Source organism: Arvicanthis niloticus, chromosome 2 (genome assembly GCF_011762505.2).
Source record: "Arvicanthis niloticus isolate mArvNil1 chromosome 2, mArvNil1.pat.X, whole genome shotgun sequence".
Classification (NCBI taxonomy): Eukaryota; Metazoa; Chordata; class Mammalia; order Rodentia; family Muridae; genus Arvicanthis; species Arvicanthis niloticus.
This window is the reverse complement of record NC_047659.1, coordinates 64,172,179-64,188,643: the sequence shown is the minus strand read 5'-3', so window position 1 is coordinate 64,188,643 and position 16,465 is coordinate 64,172,179. Positions and strand designations below refer to the sequence as shown.

The following is a 16,465-nucleotide window of genomic DNA, read 5'->3' as shown; positions in this document are numbered from 1 at the left end:
TGTACCGAAATGAACATGTTAACTAGAGGCAGGGACAAGAGTTAGGAGACACACCCCTTCCTTGGCATGCGGATGTCGCACCAGTGGACTTGGCCAGTCCCCTTCACACTTGTATGGTCACACAAACCTACTATGCAGCTTCTTGAAATGTAGATTAGGACTCAGTAGGCCTCTGACTAGACCAGAAGTTCTGGCCTTTTTTTTTTTTTGACAAATTTCCAGGGCTTGTTCAAGCCATTGGTCAGGAGCCCATACTTTTGGCAGGCAGATTTTAGAGGTTGTTTCTGTTCTCAGGATGCCTCTGCCTCTACTGTCTGAACAGGAAAGGACTGAACTCCCAGACCTGGTTCTTGTGAGTAAAATAGACGGCACTTCCAGGACACAGCATTCCATTGCTGGCTCAGTTTGTCTGAGTTTACTTTGTTAGTGTGCTTATTAGTTTGCTCTCTGGGGTTATGATAAATACCCAAGACAAGTCAGGAGGACAAGCATATTTTGGCTCCCAGTTTCACAAGCTCCAGTCTATGGTCACTTGACCTTTTTGCTTTGGGCTTGTGGTGGGACCATGTGGCATGACCAAAGCACGGGGTGAAAGAAAGTTGTTCATCTCACATCAAAAATCTCATGTCTCTTTTGATGGCATGTCCCAGTGGCCTTACTTATATCCATTAGGCTCCATCTTTTAAAGGCTCTACCATCTCTCAAGGGCAACACAGGTTGCTGTGGAATCCTTTAGCCTTTGAAGGACATATAAAAACCAAAACATAAGACTCTCTAAACCTCTCAGCCCCTTGATGGGAGCAATTAACAATACTCTAGATACTGTCTACTCCAGGAGATGGGGCCTGAGCTGAGGGAGGATAACATGAAGTTTGATCCTCAGCTAACCTGAGGTGATGAGGTCTTAAGTGATCAAGGTTTGGGAGGTTGTTTGCTGTGGCAGCAGTGGAACCTAGTCCATCCTGACTAGTTCACACATACTCACTGTGTAGCCCTTGGCTGGCCTAGAAATCACTTTGCAGATATGGCTGGCTTAGAATCCCCAGAGATCCACCTGTCTTTGCCTTCTGAGTGCTGGGATTTCAGGTGTGTGCTACCTGTGGCTAATATATAGATAGCATTTGATCTTGGCCCATCTGGTCTAAAAGGACACATTCTTTTTATCATACTATCTGCTCCAGATCTTCTAAAAGGAGATGTTAACAATTGCAAACATGTCCATAGCACTTACTTTATTGAGAAAACATTACAAGAGCTTCAGCTATTTTAATGCAACTCTGAGAGATATAGATTATCAACATAAGCATCCTTACTGGTGATAGATAAGGATATTAGAGCATAGAGAACCTATGGAACTTGTTCAGGATCACACAGCTAAGACATGGCAGTATTTGAACTAAGTAGCTGACTCTACTGCAAGAATCCATACATGCACCTACTACATTTGGTTCTTAAAGGCAAAGCCCATGCATCTGTCTGTCTGTCCATTTATCTGCCTAATTATATATAATTATACATATAATTAATATTATATGTACGCATGTATCTATGTTCTATCTATCTATCTATCTATCTATCTATCTATCTATCTATCTATCTGATCTACCTGTTATTTAGATAACTTTCTTCTCTACCAGCAATCACTGCAGATTATTTCTTACACTGACTTCAGAAACCTAGATATTTTACATACCTAGCACAATGTGATTAGATTTTATTTTCAATTTGGAAAAGAGGAGAGTCAGAGACCTCTGGGCCCGAACCACCTTTTCTAGTCTTTTCATCTCTCAGTTCTTCCTTTGCTTGAGGGGCTATTCCTGCAGTAGGCTTCTCTGCATTCTGTCCTCTACCTGCTACTTCTGGGCATTGTGCGGTTGTTCTGGGGCTGCCTCTTAGTCAGTGTTCTATTTCTGTGAAGAGACACCACAGCAACACTTATAAAGAAAAGCATTTTATAGGGGCTTGCTTACAGTTTTAGAGGTTTAGTCCATTATCTTCATGGCAGGATGCAGGCAGACATGGTACCTGAGAGTTCTACATACATACCACTCTGAAGGCAGCAGGAAGAGAAAGAGACCAGACAAAGGGTTCAAATCTATGAGCCCATGAGGCTATGCTTACTCAAACCACCACACAAGCCTTGGACAAAAGCTCTTTGTCTCTTAGGCTCTGAGTTTCCTTGTTATTTCCTCTTTCTAGGTATTCTAAGACCATGAATCTTGGGTCTGTCTTGCCAGGGTATGAAGATCCTTGGTCCTTCTAGCTTTCAGGGAGAGCTGGGGACACAGAAGCAAGTGGGCAACAGTTGTCTCTTCTACATCCGCAGGTGACTGCACTGAAAAATGTGTTACACACAAAGCATTTCGAAAACACACACACACACACACACACACACACACACACACACACGGGTGGAGAGGAGTAAAGAATTAGGGAAATACTTAACGATGAAAATGCTTGAAGTCAGAAACAGAAAAGGTCACCAAGGCTACGAGCTTGGGCAGGTGATTCAAGCTTTATTGAGGGAGAAATTAAGGTCTGATGGATGAACATGGTATTCTAACCACAGCCCAGTTATTAGTTCACAGGAAACATCCTGTTACTACTATGAAGATAAAGTGCTACTTCTTCTTCTTTTTTTTAACAAAGATTTTTCTAAAAGTCTTCCTTTCCATTCTGATTCCATTCAAGTTAGAGAGGCAGGAAGGTCTCAGGGCAGCCATGCCTGCAGCATTAGCTAATCAGACTCTCAAGAAACATTCCATTCCGCTTAGGAGGACCTTGGAGAATGGTTTGCTCATGGTGGCTTTTAAAGTACACAGAGGGTTGCCAGGCTGAAAGGACTCCCTATGGAGCTGGTGACCTGGTTTGAGGCTGGTGCCCAGCAAGTCTGCCTCTTGCTGGGATGTAGGATGCTATTAAAGACTTGTCCTCCTCTTCTCAGTTCTTGTGTGTGTGTGGGGTGAAGTGGAAGTTACAAATTCTGTCTCTTAACTTTTTTAAATTGGTGGGAAACAGGCTTAAGAACGTAATAATTAAAGCAACAGTTACAGACAGCACACAAGAGTACTTGACGTCACCTTTTATCTACAAACATCAAGAGGTGAGGTAGTATGGCAGAGTGCCAAGAGAGAAGTGGTTTCAGTTCCTGGTTTTATCATACACAGCTGCGTGACCTTGCATAAATAACGGATTCTTTATCAACTATTTATCTATTATCCATCAATGTATCTATTTGTATATAATTATTATTAGAGACACAATATAGGTAACTTAATAGAATTTTCTAAGCATGTTTGATAGCAAGGAGTGCTTAAAGAACTGGTTTAAAATTCGGAGTCCCAGTATCACCTTTTAGAGTTTTAAGGAAAGACCCAGTTGCCCCCCCCCCCCAACCCCAGTCTTCCTAATGTCTCCTACCAGGCAACTTGGAAATGCACCCTTCCTGTTTTGGTCTTTTTATGTGCCTGATCCTATATTCAATAAAACTAGCCTTTGTGTGAAGAAGTGACAGAAAAAAGGTCAAGTATCATTATACTGTATATTCTCAAGGCAAATGTATATTGAACTTTGTACAGTAGATTTATTTCTGAAAAGCTGTTTTGCAAACAGAACATGGTCTGAGTGTGTGTGTGCTCATGTGTGAGTGTATGCGTGTGTGTTGTATAGGTATATAATTAGTGTCTTATTTTGCTATTCAAAGGCATGCACTAAGTAAGTTGAGCTAAGTCATCTGTCTTTGAGCAGGTTACTTAGACTCCATGAGGGTGGCAATCAAATAGTCAGAGGGGATGTGGCTCAGCTGGTAGGGTGCTTGCCTAGCATGCATGAAGCCGTGGGCTCAGGACTCAGCACTGCCTAAGTTGGGTGTGGCAGTGCATGGCTATAATCCTACCACTCAAAAGGAGAGAGAGGAGGATCAGAAGTTTGAGGTCTTTCTTCAGGTATATGTGGAGTTAGAGGCTGGCCTGGGCTACATGAGACCTTTTTATAAAAGAACACAACTCCACAAATTCAAAACTGTGTTTAAATAGAATTAAGCATTGGCAGCTCTGGTTCATGGAAGACCAGTATGTAACACATAAGCTGGGACATTCTAACTGGGCAAGAGACCAGCCATGCGAAATCCCCTTGCCTAGAGAATGATTCTTTCCTAGTTTGTCTTTGCAAAGAACCCACGTTCCCGTCAGGTAACCACACATTTTGCTAAGAGCTCTAGCTCCTACTGTGGACAGAGCGGTGAACAAGAGGTCACAGAGTAGACAGAGGAGACGAGGTCCTGCCCACAAGGAGTTTTATTCAGGGTTCATTTCTCATACAGAGCATCAGTTCATCTTGATTTGTTTATTATGCACATAGTAATTAATGCCGTCTCTGAATAGACGGTTAGTTCTTAAGAGGCGACTACCTCTTAAATGGGGACATTTTACCCAGGAGGAAATCAAAGTGCATGCAGGAGTTCACACACCTTTTGGCAGATCCGTGGCAACCGGGATGGGTGTACAGGGTCCGTGAGTATAGTATATCTGTGAAAGGGTCACAAGAACAGTGACAGATCTAGTAGCATTATAATTCTTTTCCTCTGGGAACCATAGACCATGAATGGTTTTTTTTTTTTTTTTTAATATGGAGACTCCCAGCTGTCCTGGAAATCACTACATAGACCTGGCTGGACTTGAATTTAGATCCACCTGCTTCTGCTGTGATTAAAGCTGTGTACCACCAAGCCTGGCTGGTGTGAGTGCTTTTTTAGGACACTTGTTTCTGTTTCAAGAAGGGTGAGACAAAGAAGAACATAATTCCTCATGGGCTGTGATAATCAGACCCTTTCCCCTTTTCCTCCTGTCTCCATGTGAAGCTGGGACTGAGACCCAAGGGATACCTGGAGGCAGGTTGGACACCTGGTGGTCTACACTCAAATTCTCACAGGGTCCAGACCAGACTTATTTCACTATCGTGGCTACTCAAGTCTTCCAAATAGAAGGCTCAGCTGCCTATTCCTGTTTCTCAGAAGGTCAAGGTTGAAGAATCTGCCTTCTGTTTTTTGGCCAAGTTGCCCCCACTTCCTGCCACACTGCTCCCTTCTCTCTGCCTGGTGAAACCCAACCACTCTTCAAAGCCCAGCTCAAGTGTCACCTCTTCCCTTGGTCGGAATCAATCTTCCCCTCCCTAGCATGCCTTGGTTTGGTACTGTCTCTCATTGCTTCTGGTGCAGTGGATAGAGCTCTTCGGTTTCCTCTTGTGAGCCTGGGCACAGTAGCAATATTCGTGGTAGTCTGTAACTCCTTTCAGATCAGGATTTGTGATGACAGCTGCCAGATGGGCTCACTCTGTGTCCCACCCTCTTTGGGACTTTACCGGTGATCTCATTTAATCGCTAGGCAAGTCTCGGTAGACAGGTACCAGTAGTAGCTTCCTGGTACACAAGAGCAAAGGGTGGTCAAGAGAGGTGAAGCATCGCTCTCCAAATCACACAACTAGGATTACACAGTTAGTATATAGCACAGCTGGGCTTGCCATATGCCACAGCTGGGGCTCTAATCACTGGACCAGCTTCTGTGCCGGCTCTCTGACTTCCTGGCCCAGCGTCTGGAGAAAGAACAGAATACATGGTGTGCTTCCAATAGTTTCGGGGTTACCCACACCCTCCCCCAAAGCCCACCCACGGGCCAGGCTTCACCAGATTGCGGTCTAGAAGCAAGCATGGTTGTGACCTGGGCAAGAGGCACACTCAAGCCGGAGCCAGAGAGGGAGTCTCAGGCTGAAGAGTCCCTATTGACCCATCGATACTAGCTCGTGGCTCTGCAACTGTGGAGCAGCGTCCCGGGTCCCGAGTCCCAGGAATGTGGGAGGGCTAGGCGGGCAGGGAGGGGGCGCTTCCTCCGGCCGCGGGAGGGGAGACGCCAGAGCGTGCACCGGGCTCGCCACCGCCCACTCCCCGCCTGCCGCCAGCTCGCTGGGGGCGGGGGCCGCGGCGAGAGGGCGGCGAGGGGCCGGGGAGCACGGCAGCGGCCAGCCCGCCCGAGCGGGAGGAAGCGATGAATATTCAGAGGGGGAGGGGAGGAGAGGGGGCCGAGCGCTCAGCGCGGCTCCCTGCAGCCGGAGCCGCATGACGCGCGGAGGAGGCAGAGGGAGCAGCCGGGGCCGCGGGAGCCGGGAGCTGGGCGCCACGCGCGGGGGGTGGGCGTCGCTCGCTCCGCCCCGCGAAGCCCCTGCGTGTCTAGGGCCGCGGCCGCTCCGCGCCAGGCGCGCTAGGCTCCGCCGTGTGGCAGCCGCCGCCGCCGCCGCTGCCATGTCCCCGGGGAAGCCCGGGGCGGGCGGAGCGGGGACTAGGCGGACCGGCTGGCGGAGAAGGAGGCGGAGGCGTCGGCTGGAGGCGGAGACGAGGGCGCCCGGCTTCGGGCACACAGCGGGGCGCGTCCCGGGCACGTTCCAAGGCGCGCAGGGCATGAAGCCCGCGGCGCGGGAGACGCGGACACCCCCGCGCTCGCCCGGGCTCCGCTGGGCGCTGCTGCCGCTGCTGCTGTTGCTACGCCAGGGCCAGGTAAGCCTTCGAGTGGGCCTGGGCGTGTGGTGGGAGGACGCGGGCCGAATTGGCATCTCCTGCACCTGCCCGGGTGTCACCCGCTCCAGGAATACCGGGCGAGGGTCTGAGAGATCGCGGTCCTGGGAGCCTTCCTCCTGGAGGGAGCTGGCAGGGATCGTGGCCAGCCTCCCGCTCCTGCCGCCAATCCCCTTCCCTGGCTGCCGGGTGCCAGGGGAAGGGCCGGATTCCGGGGTCCCCAGGGTGTCCCCTGCGGCGTCCGTTGACTCTTGCATGGAACCTCCCGCATGGGCTGCAGGCGGCGGTGGCCCGGCCTTTCCCGGAGCTGGTCACGTCTGGCCAGCGCGGGCCCTGCTCGCGCGCCCGAAGCGGCCGGAGGGGGCGTGTTTGCGGAGGGCTGTGGATGCAGAGCAGGGCCCGCCTGGCTGAGCCGAGGCCGACCTACGACCTGGCATGGAGGGGCCCGAGGGCTGGGCGGAAGGGCAGTGGCAGTGGCCGGGTGCTTGGGGACAGGCCCTGGCGCTGGGCAGTCGGGCGGTGGGCGAAGCGCTGGACCTCAGAACCGAGGGCGCTGTTTGTGGGGGAAAGTTCCCAGCCTTGCCAAGGTGGCCGCTCAAAGGCGTCCCTTGAGGCTGCTGGCCCTGTTCTCATCATCGCTCCTCAGATGGTGCTGGCTTTCCTGGGTGTGTATTCGTGCTTTGTGGGCGCTAGCTAACCCCCTCCCCTCCAGACCATTTTTTTTTTCTTGCTTCACTTCTTTTTCGATAATGGTAGGACTCGAATTTTGGATCTTTTCTTTCTGTGGTATTTTTCATGGCAGGGGATGTGATGCAAGGCAGCTGGGGGACATTCCCATTTCGCAGATAGGGAACTGAGGGAGAGAAGTGAAAGAGTGGAATCACCCAGCTGGTGCTGTGGGAGCTGAGCAAGCGAGTTCTGCCTCACAGCCTTCTGGGAACTGGCTGTGGTCTTGAACCCTGCTGCAGAAAGTGGCCTGGAGGATGCTCTTGTCTTGCTTTTTGCTAATGAAAGTCTCACTTGCTTTATAGATAACAGCTCCAAGTAGACAGTGAGACACAAATGAAGCATAGGCTGGGGATGGAACCTGGCTTCAAGGGAAAACTTTACACACACACACACACACACACACACACACACACACACCACGGAGGATTGTCCTAGAGGAAACATAGGCACTGAGGCAGGCAGAAGAAGGGAGCCTGAGTCTAGGGCCTGCCCTGATTGTCGGCAAGGGTCACTTACAGTTTCTAGAGCAGGATTTGCACAGGACTCTGGAAGGCCTGGAAGGTAGTGTTGTCTCCAACAAATAATTCTTTACTGGGGTAGGTGTGAGCTGAGTCTGAAGAAGCATCAGAGTTGAATTTGCCCCCTTTCCCCACTTCTGTCTTTAGCAAAAAGCATCTACAGAACGGAGTGGGGGTTGCACTATTTCATAGTAGAATTGTTTGAAGGGCTTCCATTGGACAATGTCTCAAAGAATTTAGTAAATATCAAAAAAAATCACTTTTCATATAATGCCTTTCCAGATGAGATTACCATTAAAGAACAGTGTGGATGAACTGTCTTCTCCCTGTCCCTGTAGGAGATCCATGCACAGCAGTCTTTGAAGTTAAAGAAAAAGAACTGCTTCATATTTGAAGTCCCCCGCTTCCCAAGAATTCACTGTGTAGACTAGGGTGGCTTCCAGTGCATTGAGATCTGTTTGCCGTTGTGTTCCATGTACAGGGATGGCCTGGTCTTGAAATTCTCTCAAACTAAAGTTTATATTATAGAAACATTTGAGCTACATTTCTCTTTAGTTTAATTTGATATATATATATATATATATCTTACTTTTGTTTTAACTATAGAAGTTGCAAGCTGTGCTTTGAATCAGCAAAAAGTATCTTGGGTAAATTTATTTCTTGCCCAATCCTTCCTTGGGTTTCTTTAGTACATTGCTACTCACCCCTGCTTTGTATTTGCTTATTTCCTTCCTCTAGTTTGTTCTGTAGAAACTCAAGAGTCCTGTCTTCATATTCTTGTTTTTGTATTTATTACAAAATAGGAAACGTAAAAGGTTTTGTGAAGAAATGTCTCCAAAAATTCAAATTCAGCTGTTTCGTTTTGATATGGACTGTTGCAGGGAGTTGGCACCCCACCCTCTCTCTCTTGTGCAGTGCCAGGGATGGAACCCAGGCTGGGAATATGCTCTACCACTGAGTTACATTCTCAGTTCCAAAAAAGCACTGTGCTTTTGAACTGACTCAGAGATAGTTTCAGGGGCTGACAGGATGGGTCATTGAGTAAGAGTCTTTGCTACACAAGCATGGGTACTTGAGTTCAAATCCCTGGGGCCAGTGTAAAATGTGGAGTGTGGTCACGTGTGCCAGGAACAGGCATACTCTGTGCATGGAGACAAGAGGATCCCTGGGGCTTGTTGGCTGGCAGCCTATCTCTAGAGTCAGGAAGAGACCCTTTCTGAAGGGACTAAGATTCTGTGTCCTCTGCCCAGTGTAAGCACAGGCATGTGTATCCATACACATGTACATATTATACTGAAAACACGTATACTCTTATCCTTAGCTCCCCCTTTTAAAAATAAGCTCCCCCCCCTTTTGGGGGGCAGGGTTATCTTATATTACCAGCCCTGGCTGGTAGAACTCATTATATTAACCAGGTTGTCTTTGAACCCACAGAGATCTTCCTGCCTCTGCCTCTCAAGTTTTGGGATTGAATTTGAGCATCGGCGTGCTTGATGATAGCTCTGGTTTTTTTTGAAGACAGCTCTAACCCTTCAGACCTGTTAGATGAGGACATTGGACTTGAGAGAAGAAGGGCTGAGGTTACTCGGCAAGATAGGATTATAAAAAAGCCAAGCGTGGAACTCGAGCTACCAGTCTGCACCTAGTCTTTTTGGCTGTGTTTTCTCTAGAGTACAGTGCTGTGTTACTGTATGCCCCAAACTGCTTACAAATTGAGTTTAAAAGTCAATTAGAGCAGGCTTACAATTATCTCTAGCTCCAGGGGCTCTGACCTTCTCTTTTGATCTCCACAGGCACCCATACATAAGTGGCAGACAGTCACAGAGTTAGACACACATACACAGCAATAAAAATAAAGATAAAAATAAAAAATCTTTTAAAAGTCATTCAGTTTTGAGATATTTTTGAAATTTGTTTGTGTAGAAAATAAGAGGGAACATATTTGATGGCTTCCCTAATAGTTGATTTTTTTTTTTTTTTTTTTTGATGAGGCTTTCTTATTTATCATAGTACAACCAACAGTAATAGGGAGGGAAAGAAAAGAATGGGGGAAAAAAAGTCACAGAAAAGACCCAGCTCTGTTTGGACACCAATGAGGACAGGGTGTGGAAGCTGGAAACTGAGATGCCGGAAGCATCAGTACTTAGTAGGCCCGGAAAAGCCGTTTTTGAAACTGGCATCTTACTCCCCTTCTCCAAGACAGGAAGGGCAGTCAGAGATGACCCTAGTGCAAGAACTTTCATGGGTGTGCTGCCTTAACTGGTCCCTTTCTGGGTGCAGTTTTACACACTAGTTTTGGTTTCTGTATGTATTAGGCAGTGTGGCAAAGTGATCTCTCCGTCCTCTCTTGAGACATATAATCCTGATAGGTTCCTTAATTAGCTTGAGGGCAGTCTGCATGTTGATGATGGTGGTGATGATGATAGAAACAAAAACAACCCGAAGCCACTTGGTTGGTCTCACGGTGTTCCCTTTTGCTTTGTCTTGTGTCATTTGGTGGATGGTAACTTTGTATTTTTATGTATTGTGGCTAGTCTTTATAAGCCTGGTTATTTTCCTGCTTCAACCAGAGTCCACACACTAAATATTTTGGCTCCTCTTATTACAGCTTTTTAAGTTCTCACAGGAGTGACTTTATTTTTGTTTTGCTTCAGAACAACAAAGGAAAATCCAACCATTCTGTTTTGTTTGCAGACAGTTTAAGAAAACAGAGCAAATTGGTTTATGGTTAGTCTGTGACTTTGGGCTAACTTCAAGTTCAGCCCCAGGACAGAGATGACCAGGAATACCCGAGCTTTCCTGAGCAGAGAGAAGCCTGGCTCCAGAGTGAGCAATTTTGGTCAGCAAAGAGGTTATTTAGCTCCTAAAAGTAATGCTTGAGGCTGGGGCCGAGTTGCCGGATGGCTTTAGCCAGTGCATCATGAGTAATTACTTCTTAGTTCATTCACTTCTTGGCCAGGGGAATTATTTTGAGTGCTGGATAAGATGCAATTTTCTATGTATTTCCCTTTTAGCATCATGCCACTGATAATATTATAATTAATAGGTAGCATTAGGTGTGGCCGGTACTGTGTCAGGGCTTTTCATGCACTGTCTCATTTGACCATTTCAGAAGTTTTGATGGTAGCTGCTCAGGATCTCAGTTTATGATCCTCAAGTGGAGCCAGGCCTCTGTTGCTGCAGTTTCCCATCCTGTGCTGTAGAAGTCAGGGTGCCTTCAAGGTTTTCAGTGTGTAGCTGAGCACCAATGCTAAACTTCTGTGGCAGAGAGACAGGCTGGAGGGCCCTTGATAAGCCCGAGAATTATTTTGGATTCTTTGTGACCCAAATCATGTCGAGTTAACACCTTTAGGCCCCACTTGGCTACTTATGTTTCTTTGAAGCCGGAGAATGTATACAAAGGCACACCTACCTTGGTGTGGGTGAACTCAAATGGTGGGTTTGCGCTGCCATTCAGTAGCTACAAGAACAAGCCCTCTGTGACTCTTCATTTCCTTATCTGGGAGCTGGAACTAACACTTCCTGCTTCCCCGGGTGGTGGGGGGATCAAATAAGATAGAAGAGTGTAGTCTAGTAAAACCTGAAGCCTGATCCATCTGTTGGAAGTGGTTGCTGCTGTTACCTGGGGGCATTGCAGGGCGGAGGGAAGAAACGGGGCTTCCAGTCCTTAGTTCCTAGAACAAATACTTGTTAAATGTTTCTCCAAGGTATTTTATCTTTTTGATGTTAGGAATTATTTTAGTTAGCAAAACAGTATTTGTAAATTATGTCAAGCCCACGATTTTATAGTTGGGCTAGGCTGCATATGGGGTCGTGATAAGGAAATTTGTTTAAATATAATAGTGGATCTGGGGAAGCAGTCTGAGTAAATGATCTTTAAGTATGAGGTGGTTTTGTGAAATTACATAGGTGATAAATGCTTAATTTGGGGCCAGTCCCGGAGCCAAGGCGATTCTGGGAAAGAAGAGATTGCTTTCTTATGGGCTGAGAGGGTGGGAAATGACTTAGATCACCAGAGATATAGTCACAGTGGTGATGTTGGCAGTGTGTCATTCCTGTTGTCCCTTCAGAGAAAGAGCTGGTGCTGGACTTGCCAGAGAGGGAATGGTGGTGGTGGTGGCGGGGAGAGTCCCTGGGTGGAGACCCGTGGAAGTGTCAGAAATCTCTGACCAGAGAAGTCTACAGCAGGTTTATCACCATCTGGTAGGGCTGGCTTTCCAGTGCCTTTTCTGGTGACCCCCTCAGAGGACAGGAGCTGTAGGAAACTTGTTATTACTTCCTTATTAGTGACAGCTGTAGCCGTCCTATTGTCTCAGAATTTCCATGGCATGGAAATGCCTGGGTCGGAGGGTAGTGGCGGTGAGATGGCCGAAGTGAAGCTCCACAGAACCTCTAATTTTAGACATGCAAATAATTTTCAGTTCCACTTTTCCTTCTTCCTGTTAGAGGGAAGCCATACCCTGCTGCTGCCATTTCTGAAGCTTGTGCAGACAATGCTGTTATTATGTCACAAACTAGCTGCTTCTCCAGGGCAGGAGTGGGGCGGTTGTTTTCCTGGGTAGATGTGCCAGGGGCCAGCCCAGTGTAATTTCATGCCTTCTGAATAACCGAGCGATATTAAAACATAGCACCGGCATGAACTTTATAGCCATGCTGTCTTTCTTGGTGACAGGTAACGAGACTTTAAGTAGAAGGGAAGAATCTTTCTTGTAAAGGAGTGAAAATGTGGAATTTTTTGTCACGTTTGAGGCGTTTCATAGCTCCTTTAGTAGCTCTTTTTAATTTATTTTTGAAACAGGATATGACTATGCATCCAAGGATGCTCTTAAATGGGTGCTCGCTCCTCTTGCATCTGTCTCCTTAGTGGATGTTTACAGATGTGTACCACCATGCCCAGACTTTTCTTATTTCTTCTCCCTCTCTCCCTCTTTCCTTCTTTCGCTCTCTCTCCCGCCCTCCCTCCTTCCCTCTCCTTCTCTCCCTCTCTCTCTCCCTCCCTCTCCTTCTCTCCCTCTCTCCCTCCTTCCTTCCCTCCCTCCCTCCCTCCCTCCCTCTCTCCCCTTCTCCCTCCCTCCCCTTCTCCTTCCCTCCCTCCCTCCCCTTCTCTCCCCCTCCCTCCTTCCTTCCCTCCCTCCCTCCCTCCCTCCCTCTCTTTCTCACAGTATGGCCGTTTGTTAGCCTCAGATTCACTTATGTAGACTAATCTGGCCTTGAACTCATAAAAATCTACTTGCTTCTGCCTCCCTAGTGCTGGGTTTAAGGAGTGTGCCACCTTGCCCTGTCATACCCAGGTTTTAATAAACTCTTTAGAGTGGATTTGTGTTTTTTGTTTTTGTTTTTTTTTTCCTTCTTGTGGTGCTGAGATTGGAACCCAGGACCTCTCATGTACTAAGCACTCTCTACTGATCTATATCTCTATCCCCTGGACTAGTAAAGATCCCTGGAAGCCCAGGTCAAAACTGTCCAGTGTGAACTCGTGTTCAGTAGACCCTCCATGTCTGTGTTCTTGTTCTTTAGGGTTCAACTGAAGCTAGGATTAGTAAGTAGAATATTTTGAGAGAGTAACCAACCACAGTCACATAAGTTTTGTTAGAGTGTACTGTTATAGCTTACTATTTTTTATTAGCTTATTATCGCTAATATCTTTCTGTGTCTAATTTATAAATCGGGATTTTATCATAGGCATGTCTGATAGAAGGAACATTATATATAATGTATGTGGAGGCCAGTGCTTTAGGCTCTACTGCTCTCAGTGTCTCCCCCATGCGAATGCAAGGCTGCTGTAGGTTTAGAAAGCTAGCAGTCCTTTTCAAAGATGGATTTATTTATTTATTTATTTATTTATTTATTTATTTATTTATTGAGGCAGGCTATCACTGTGTAGCTCTGTCTGGCCTTAAATTCCCAGATATGTCCCTGCCTCAGTCTCTGGGAGTGCTGGGATTAAAGGAGTACACTACATGCCTTGCCAAAACAGACTTTTCCAGGAAAAATTCTTTCTTGTGATGAACAGGTGTTGAGAGGCAGAATGATCAGAGTTCTTCATTCTCAGCTATGTAGTGAGTTCAGAACCGTCTGGACTACATGCTGTGTCTCATGCCCCTGCCCCACTCCAGAAAATGGTTCTGTGGGCTGGAGATGTAGCCGAGGGGTAGGGTATTTGCCTAACACCAGGTTTGATCTCCAGCATTTCCCTATAAACACTATATTTTTATTTATGTGCGTTTGTGTGTGTGTGCGCGTGCGTGTGCGCATGCATGCACATGCGTGTGGTACATGTACCATGAAGCATGAGTGGCAGTCAGAGGAAACTTCTCTCCCTCCACCATGTTGGTCCTGGGGTTCAAACTCAGGTCATCTGGTTTGGTGGCAAGTGCCTTTACCTACTGATCCATCTTGGTGGCCCATAAAAGCTACTTATAGAGCATATTATATACATGTCATGCTCTGTACTTAGCCTCTTAATTTCTCCAATTATTTTGGAGATTATGCCAATTTTTACCTGTATAAACCTATTCTTCTAAATAACTGCCTGGAAGCCAGCCGTATGGACCTTTTCTTCCCAGTGGGCCCTCAGCCATTTCAGTGTAACCCCTCCCCCTTCCTCAAATCCTTCTTCCTGGAATGCCTTTGGTGTTTATTTTTTGTAACTGTCACAGTAAAACACAACGAGTTAGGAGTTATGGAAGTCTGGGGTGGTTGCTGTGACAATTGCCGAGGTGGTAAATAGTTTAGAGACTCTCCAGTGGTACAGCCCTGGTCCTGGGATTGCAGCGATAGAAGCAGCAGCACTGCTTAAAACTCAGAGCTATTGAATGGCTTTCTGAATTGTTGCCCCACTGTACCTACAAATGTGGGTTTGGAGAGGCCTGCTTCTCTGAATACCCTCGCCTGGGTTGAGGATTGTTAAACTTGTAAGTATCCACAAATCTGAGAGGTAAAAAATTTTTATCATGAAAATTGTATCTTTAATTTTGAGTTATTTCAATATCTTTTTGTTTACTTGTTGTTGACTCTTAAAAAAAGAAAGAAAGAAAGAGAAATCATTTCTTTTTGGGCTGGGGAGATGGTTCACTTGATAAAGTACTTGGCATGCTAGAATAAAGACCAAGGAGTTTGGATCCTGGTGTCTGTGTAAAAGCCTTTTATAGATGTCTGTGCTTGGGAAAGGGGCAGGGTGGAGGCAGGAGGATCCCTGGAACTTGGTGGCTTGCCAGTGTAGCCGGTGAGTGAGCTCTAGATTTAGTGAAAAATCTGCCTCAAAAGATGAACGTAGACAGAGATATAGCAGAAGACATCACCTGAAACGCTGCCCTCATGTGCACTAGCACCTGCTTCCTTCCACACACTTGTGCATACATGCCACACACATCAGAGCTTGCCATTTTGTTATTAATTTGTTCACATACTTTGAAAATTAAGGAAATGAGTTCTTACACTCTCATTTCTGTTGCAAACCAGCTTCCCCTTAATTGTTTTTGCTGCTACCCCTATTCCTTAGGATGTCAGATAACAGAGCGTGGAGCCAGCCTGCCTAGTTGAGACCTGACTCTATCACTTAACTAGCTGTATCTTGGGCAGGTGCTCTGACCTTTCTGAACCCTGTTGTTCATATCTCTACAACAGTGGTAATAGTGTTACTCTTGCCCACAGTCATTGGGTAAGTTAAGTGAGATCACATTCTGCCTTGTTAATGGTCACAGAATTATAAAACATTTAACATTTTACAAAACATTGAGGTGCTTACTCAAAAGATAGATTCAAAGTTGAAGGAAACATAATGATGTGCCAAAATTATGCTTACGATTCTCTTAAGTTGGATGTAAGAGATTAAGTCTACCATGGGTTGTACACATTCTGTGCGCATTCATCTTCCTTCCCTGTGAATGTATTAAAATATGGAGGAGTGGAGGATTGATGGCACAATTTAAATTCTATTTATCTTGATAAGTGTGTATATTTGAATTAATATGAGGTAAATGGCCATGGGGTATGATCAAGGAATGGCCAATGTGATCCTAGCTCCAAAAGAAGCATGCAGATACTATGTCCATTAAAAAACCTGTCTTGGTTTGAACATTTTTTTCACCTTGTGACTGGGCCAGCTCTGGCCGTGCCCACCTCCTGTCACTGGCTACATTTTTTGTAGAGTCAAGAGGAGTTATTTTAAGCTACCAATGAAAAGTGTGAAAACCTAATCCTTGGCTTTGACTGCTGGGAGGTGTGTGGCTGTGACTATGCCACCTGTTTCCCACACAGGCAGTCAGTACTGTGCATTTCCCGTTACCTGCTGAGGAGCCGTCACAGAGTCATGGGATCTTCTCCTCCTGAGCAGACTGCTGGCAGTTCTGTGGGCAGATGCTTTGGCTATTGAGGGAGTTGCTGCCCAGAACTTGGTTCATGGACTTCGGAGTTAGCCATCGCTTTCCTCCTAGTTGTGTGATGTTGGGCTGTCTCCTCTAAAGCTCAGCACCTCATCTATCCTCAGATGTTGGCTGTTGTTGAATCATTTTATTTTGCTGAGATATTAGCATCACTTACTATTTAAAATAAAAAAGTTCTTACAGTTTATAAGTGGGTTTACACACACCTGAACTCATCAAACCCAACAGCATCTCTTTGAGTTTGCCATTGTTACTCAGTTTGTGTGTGTGTG

At 46.4% G+C, this 16,465-nt stretch overlaps 1 protein-coding gene across 1 annotated transcript in view; it reads left to right on the top strand.

Moving 5' to 3' along the window:
- Positions 1-6,053: 6,053 nt before the first annotated feature.
- Ptprj (protein tyrosine phosphatase receptor type J) overlaps positions 6,054-16,465 on the top strand; it is a 147,652-nt gene continuing 137,240 nt past the window's right edge. Inside the window, exon 1 of the mRNA XM_034495276.2 lies at positions 6,054-6,544. Coding sequence (XP_034351167.2) covers positions 6,110-6,544 — 435 coding nt within the window. The 5' untranslated portion in view covers positions 6,054-6,109. The remainder of the gene's footprint in view (positions 6,545-16,465) is intronic.